This window comes from Magnolia sinica, chromosome 2 (genome assembly GCF_029962835.1).
Source record: "Magnolia sinica isolate HGM2019 chromosome 2, MsV1, whole genome shotgun sequence".
NCBI classification, from domain to species: domain Eukaryota; kingdom Viridiplantae; phylum Streptophyta; class Magnoliopsida; order Magnoliales; family Magnoliaceae; genus Magnolia; species Magnolia sinica.
In genome coordinates this window covers 17203709-17210362 of record NC_080574.1, presented here as the reverse complement: position 1 = coordinate 17210362, position 6654 = coordinate 17203709, and the positions used below count along the sequence as shown (strand labels likewise).

Below are 6654 nucleotides of genomic sequence, written 5' to 3'. Positions count from 1 at the left end.
TTCAGATCGTTTAGACATGATAGGATGGAGGGCCACGGATGATCTCATGGGCTTAGGCCGTTTAAACCACTGCGCGAGCTAGAAAAAGGAGAGGATTTTTCCTCTTCGGGTATGAGTCGGATCAAACCTGGCTGACCGACCACAAAGTTCTATGCTCCGTGGAAGTACACACGGGTCACATGTGTGGGCCAGTGTGATGTATTTGATGTGATCAACACCGTTCATTAGGCTCCAATACTACTATTATGATGTAATACTAATTATAAGGTAAATCCGTAACTTAGGTGGGCCACACAATGTAAAATTTGAAATTAATTATTGATTCTAAATCATATTCCTACAATTAGATTGGTGCTAAACTATTTGTCCATAGAGTTAGAGGTTACAACTATTTTGGGGGCTCAGTAATGTTTGATTTAGTATCCCGGTGGAAAAATATGCGTGATTGAGCGGTGGATCATTGTATGGTGAGTTAAGAACTTGATGAATGGTGAATTTTTAAATTTTATTGTTGATTCAGGAATATTCGACAGTTGGATTGACACTAAATCTGAACATCAATTATCAAGAGAGCCTTGGGACTTGTTTAAGTGGAAATCAACAGTAGATTTGGTGATTAGATGACCCGATGGTGATGATTAGGTGGTGGGTTATTAGATTGAGGATTGTGGGTACGATGAATGATGAAATTGGCAGTCCAAGTCTCAAAAATGATTAAGAACTGATACATCTATTTATTTAGGAATTTGAAATCTTAAAATAGATTTACCTAATAATGTGATAGTCCATCTTGAAAATCAATAGATGAATAACTTAGCCTATGGATGAAGATTATTTATAATGGCCAAATTTATAATAAAATGGAGGTAAACGTTTAGATAAATTAGACATGTGTTTATACCGAATTAGATTTTCAGAATAACACTCGAGTATAGGGTGTTACATGTTGATTAGTAAAAAAGTATGGTCATTCATTGTTGCTTGGTCTACTTGAGATTTGGATTTTCTTAAGGTTTTGGACCTCGTCCTTAATTAAGATTTAAAAACAGATGAACGGCATGGATATACAACAAATACATCAGAGTGGGCCCTACACGGCTAGCTTAACACCTTCTAGTGTGTTACCCGGCTAACAGCTAATCCACTCCCTTAAAAGCTTTCAATGCAGACCTTTCCGAAAATGCCCCCGAACCCAAAACTGATTTCATCCATGTATGTCATGTACTTCTCCTTTAAAAATAATAATAATAATAAAATACAAAGAGAACTAGTGCTGCACTATTATCATTGGACGCAGGGAAATATCAAAGTTGTATATCCATGCCTTCAAATTAAGTAAGGCGTGGTAGGAGATGTAATCTTTTAAAAGAAAAACTCTGACAGATATGAAGCTTTTCACATGACCCGAATTAAACCGTTCAAATTATGGGGCCCATTTCAGATAAGTCAATTAATCTAAGATTACACTGAAATGATGTAACGACCATTCAATCAGTTGACGTCTACTGAGAGAAAATAAGGCCAAATTGAGGACAGATTGGATCATTTTATCAGTGAGATTTTTGGATGGTACCCCATGAAATGTGTTCTGAACTTAATGGACGGTTCAGATCGACCGATCGGACTGTCCAAATAAAATTATGCAACTAGGAGCACCATAACTTATGGTTCTCTCAGAGCACCGAAGCATCTCTCTTTTTTAATACCTTTTTATTAGCCCAAGAAACTAGAGAGCCTTTCTAGTTGACATTTTAAAGAGCCGATGATCCTATGGCTCTTGTTTTGTGATTTCGTACAGGGATTGTAATCCATGACCATGAGAAGTTACGATTCCTTACTTATTTTTTCTTTCGCAGAGATAAACTTTGGTACTCTGGCAGAGTGTGATGGATGATACACAGGCACTTAGAAATTACTCAAACATTGTATACTTTCCATATTATAATTCAAATTAAACCATCCAATTTGGGTGTACCAACTTAGATGTACTATGAACTAAAAATTATAGTTATTAGATTATCTGGTTATCAGAAAGGTGGACACTTATCGGACGGTTAAAAATGAAAAATATCAGTGTCCACAAATCAGAGGCTAGGATTGTTCATCAATCCGATTTTTGGACTGTAATGTAGCGACTGTAGGTTTCACAATTTCGTCGGTCTAACTTGAGTTAATTAGGCCACCTGTACAATTTCCAAGTGACGGCTTATCAAGCGTCACACGAAACCAGAGTATCAAATAACAAACCTTAGTTCCGAGATTTTTATGGCCATGTGAACAAAAGTGTAATATACTCTAGTAGAGTACGGTGATCATGCACATGCGTACGTACACCATACACGTGGCATACATCTACAGTAATCCATGCAATCAAATTAGTGGGCCCAATCGAGGATCGGACATGGCCCAAAAATCAAAACTGATTTTGGGGTCCACGTCCTATCTACAATCAGGGCCCACAAATTGAGTGGTTTGGATTTACGTGCACGTTATACCATTTGTATGGTTGATATTGTGATGATCCAGAATAGTCCAGCGGAGTATGTAATGATCTCGACTTGCCCTCAAAATTCTCTTAAGTTGACTAAAACCCTAACTACAAATGACAAAGATACCCATGCAGTGGGATTTTGAGAGGAGAGATAGAGGGAATAAAGGAAAGGTATTTAGGTAATTTAGAAGGGTGCTGGTGTGGAGAAGGCGTGAGGGTCGTGCATTGATTGTGATTTATTTAAATAATCGAGTAAAGTCAAGACTTAGATGCCTCCTTGTGTATGTAATATACGTCTTATAGACGAGGGAATTGACTTCGGTGCCTCAAAAGCAGCATTTAGAGAGAGAGAGAGGGAGAGATTTCAACCTTTCATTGGAGGAGGCAAGGAAAGAGGAGATGATGCAAATAGATCTTTCTTTGAAGATAGCTGATGAAGAAGGAGAAGATGTTGTAGTTGAAGAAGAAGGAGAAAAAGACCAAAGAGAAGATAACAAAGATTATGATAATGAAGAAGAAGAAGAGGAGGAAGAAGCTTCATCAGAAGAATCCATGCATGAAAATTTGAAGACAGATGAGGTATATTAATAATCCATGATAATCATCAAAACCCAACAATCTCTCTCTCTCTCTCTCTCTCTCTCTCTCTCTCTCTCTCTCTCTCTCTCTCTCTCTCTCTAACATGTAAATCTACCACAGCTATGCGTTTTACAAATGGAGATGGATCGAATGAAGGAAGAAAACAGAGTGTTGAGAAAGGTGGTGGAGCAAACCATGAAAGACTATTACGATCTTCAAATGAAATTCGCAGTCGTTCAAAAACATGGCCATGAGAATGTAATTCTCTCTTCAATTCCCATTACCAACTGCCATTATTTCTTTTCAGTACTTTTGCTTATTATCGTTTTCTTTTAGGACCATCGGATCTTTCTCTCGCTCGGCAGCAACGATGAATCGAAAATAACCCAAGAAAGCATCGATGTTAAAAACCAATCTCCATCTCAAGTCTATGAGAATAAAGAAGCCAAGGAGTTGGGATTATCATTAAGGTTACAAACCCATGTAGACCATTATGAGAGAGAAGAGAAAAGGGAAGAGATGAAAACATGTGCGACTACGATTGACAGTAGCATACACAAGAGTGAATTGTCTGGATTCACGAACCACACTGGTTCTTCGCCTGCGGCGAATCGAAAAGCGCGTGTTTCAGTCAGGGCTAGATGTCAAGCACCCACTGTAAGTTCAATCATGCATGGTGAAATTTATAGTGTATTTGAATTGTGAAGAAACAGAAATGAAAAATGAAAAATCGCTATACAGATGAATGATGGATGCCAATGGCGAAAATACGGTCAGAAGATTGCAAAAGGAAATCCATGCCCGAGAGCTTACTATCGATGCACGGTGGCGCCAGGATGTCCAGTTAGAAAACAGGTGAGAGAACCCAAATGGATATTTTCATGTATAGATATTTCCTTTGCCTAATTTTTATTTTTGAATTCTTCCATCTAAATGCAAACCATGTAATCCCTCTCAAAAGATAATTTTGGATTTCTTTCTAGCATGGGATTTTCATGTAAATTCTTTTAAAATAATTGGTGCATTTAGTTTAAACCATGCAAACCATACATGAAAGATAATGAGTTTTGGTTTATGCATTGGAACCTTTGCACATAGTTGTATTTGGAGTAGTTGGCATCGACATCAGATATTTGGACCCTCCAATGGGTCCAGTACAATCTTGATAGGTATCCTGGAAAAATTCTTGCCGATTGGATGATTCAAGCCGTCCAGTCAGTGGCTTGCAGAAATTGATTGATAAGATTGTTTATTAAAGATAGGAAGAAATCATGCGGATTGGATTATCCCAAACTGTCCAGTCAGTGGCCTGTAGAAATTGATTGACAAGATTGTTCATTAAAGATACAAAGAAAATCATGTAGCTGATTAGATGATCCTGAACCATCCAGACAGTGGCTTGCAGAAATTGACTGACAAGATTGCTCATCAAAGATAGGTCCAGCAAGTGGAGAATCTGATTGCTACACATTAATGAAAAAAATTAGACTAGATCAATCATCATCATCTATTAGTCAAGGTCTAATTAATTTTCTTCCCTTCTTCATGTTTTACAGGTCCAAAGATGCATGGAGGACATGTCAATACTTATAACAACCTATGAAGGCACACATAACCATCCATTGCCAGTCGGTGCAACTGCCATGGCTTCAACCACAAGCGCGGCAGCCGCTTTCATGTTACTATCTGGGGATGGTTCAGCTCCTCCTGTGTCAAATGACATCGACAATAACGTCCAAACACGCTTATCATATCCTAACCCACATCTGATGAGCGCACATTCTTCCTATACATCCTCCATTAATACCATCATCAACTCCGCTGATCCATCAAGAGGGGTTGTTCTCAATCTATCCCACAATAAAAATCAACTTCAACCGCAACAATTTGCGGCCCCCAACATGCCACCTTCTATGTTCAAATTTGAGCACCCTTGGATGCACAACACCACAAGCTATTCCAGTGCCAGCACCAATGCAAGTGCAAGCGACGTCCCGAATAATCACTTCTCCAGTGGTAGTGGGAAAGATAAGAGACCGTGGAATAGTGAAGAAGAGAAGTCATTATCGGAAAACATGAGTGGAATCACTTCAGACCCGAACTTCGCAGTCGCCGTTGCTGCGGCGATAACCTCATTCATCAATAAGGAAGGCCAGGCAAATCAGGCAAGTGGCTCATCTTTGGCAATTAAGGATGGTGAGAGTGGTGGTACGAGTAGCAACAGATGGGTGGTGGAATCCATGTCTTCGCTGTCGGAGAAGCCGGTTCGGCATTTGCAGTGATCATGGAATCCATGTCACTGGGATTTGGATTTCCATTGTTTGGGTACGTAGCTTCATGTGCTCATGTCCATGTGATACACAGGACCCTTGTTAGATTCAAATACAATTACATGACCGTTCTGGAATTTCGTAGATTTATTATGATCACTCAATAATGAAAAAGGAGAGCAGGTTTACAGCTTACAAAGACCATTTAAAACCTTTGAGGCTGGAGCCACTTCAAAGCTTTGTAGGTTTGAATGTGTGGGGCCCACTGTGATGTTTTCATGATATCCAATCCATCCATCATGTGTGTCCCCTATTTTTATTTTACGTACTCAAAAACAAGACTGATCCAAAATGCAGGTGAATCACACCGCAGGGAACAGTTTGGATGGGGATCCCTGCCATTTAAAACCTACTAGATGTTCCATGTGGGCCTCAATGTTTTTTTTTTTTTTTTTTTTTTATATCCACCCGATCGATTCAGAAGATGTGGCCTGTCGAGATGAATGGACACCTCTCGAAGCAGTCTATTCCAAGACTCAGATGGGCCACATCACGTGAGTATAGATGTTTGGATGGGGGCTAATTTTTGGATGCAAAAGGAAGACGAGGGGTTCGGACGCGGATTTCCTGCGATAGCCGGAACTTCCTGCGACAGGAAGAAAAGTGGGGCCCATCGTGTTGTTTGCCAGAAATCCACTCCTTCCATTCCTTTTTTCAGATCATATTAGGACATGGGCTCAAAACTGACGCAAATCCAAGACTCAAGTGAGCCACACGGCAGAATATCGAAAATGTACCGTTGAAAGATGCGTAGGGCCACAGAAATTTTGAATCAGGCTAATTTTTATGATTTTAGTTCATCCTAGTAGGAATGACCTTGTGAACGGTATGGATGGTATATAAACATCACGGTGGACCCAGGGAAGTTTCAAAGGTAAGAATTTTCCGACACACGTATTCCTGACGTACATCCCCTAAAATGATCTTTCAAAACTGATGAACGCGGTGGATTTTACATAAACATCACGTTGGCCCCACCAGCTTCCCGTCGCAGGAAGTTCCTGCGAAAGCCTTTCGCAGGGAATCCCCGTCCGAGGGGCTCCACATGACAGACGGAATGGACGTCATGTACACATGAGGTTGGCAACACACCTATTGCATTCTAGGTTAATCTTAACCTGCAAAGCTTTGTAGTGGATCTGGCGTCTTAATAACCTTTGGGAGAGGATTTTTAGTCAGGCTGACCATTTATCATCGGGCCTCACATGGGGCCAATGTGGCATGATGGGAACCGTCCTTACTTCGGGACCCACC

The 6654-nt window shown here is 40.1% G+C and overlaps 1 protein-coding gene across 1 annotated transcript; it reads left to right on the top strand.

The window, feature by feature from the left end:
- The first annotated feature begins 2817 nt into the window (after nucleotides 1-2817).
- Nucleotides 2818-5464, top strand: LOC131226920 (probable WRKY transcription factor 9). The gene is made up of 5 exons (XM_058222624.1): nucleotides 2818-3070; nucleotides 3191-3328; nucleotides 3407-3727; nucleotides 3812-3925; nucleotides 4627-5464. The coding sequence occupies exons 1-5, from the start codon at nucleotides 2891-2893 to the stop codon at nucleotides 5350-5352; spliced, it is 1479 nt and encodes a 492-aa protein (XP_058078607.1). The 5' UTR covers nucleotides 2818-2890; the 3' UTR covers nucleotides 5353-5464.
- Nucleotides 5465-6654: the final 1190 nt, after the last annotated feature.

What these genes read in the sequence shown, in the direction of transcription:
- LOC131226920 (XM_058222624.1), top strand. Translation starts at nt 2,891, where the DNA reads ATGATGCAAATAGATCTTTCTTTGAAGATAGCTGATGAAGAAGGAGAA. An exon ending in CTAGATGTCAAGCACCCACT is followed by an intron (nt 3,728 to 3,811) that starts GTAAGTTCAATC and finishes ATCGCTATACAG; the next exon opens with ATGAATGATGGATGCCAATG. An exon ending in GATGTCCAGTTAGAAAACAG is followed by an intron (nt 3,926 to 4,626) that starts GTGAGAGAACCC and finishes CATGTTTTACAG; the next exon opens with GTCCAAAGATGCATGGAGGA.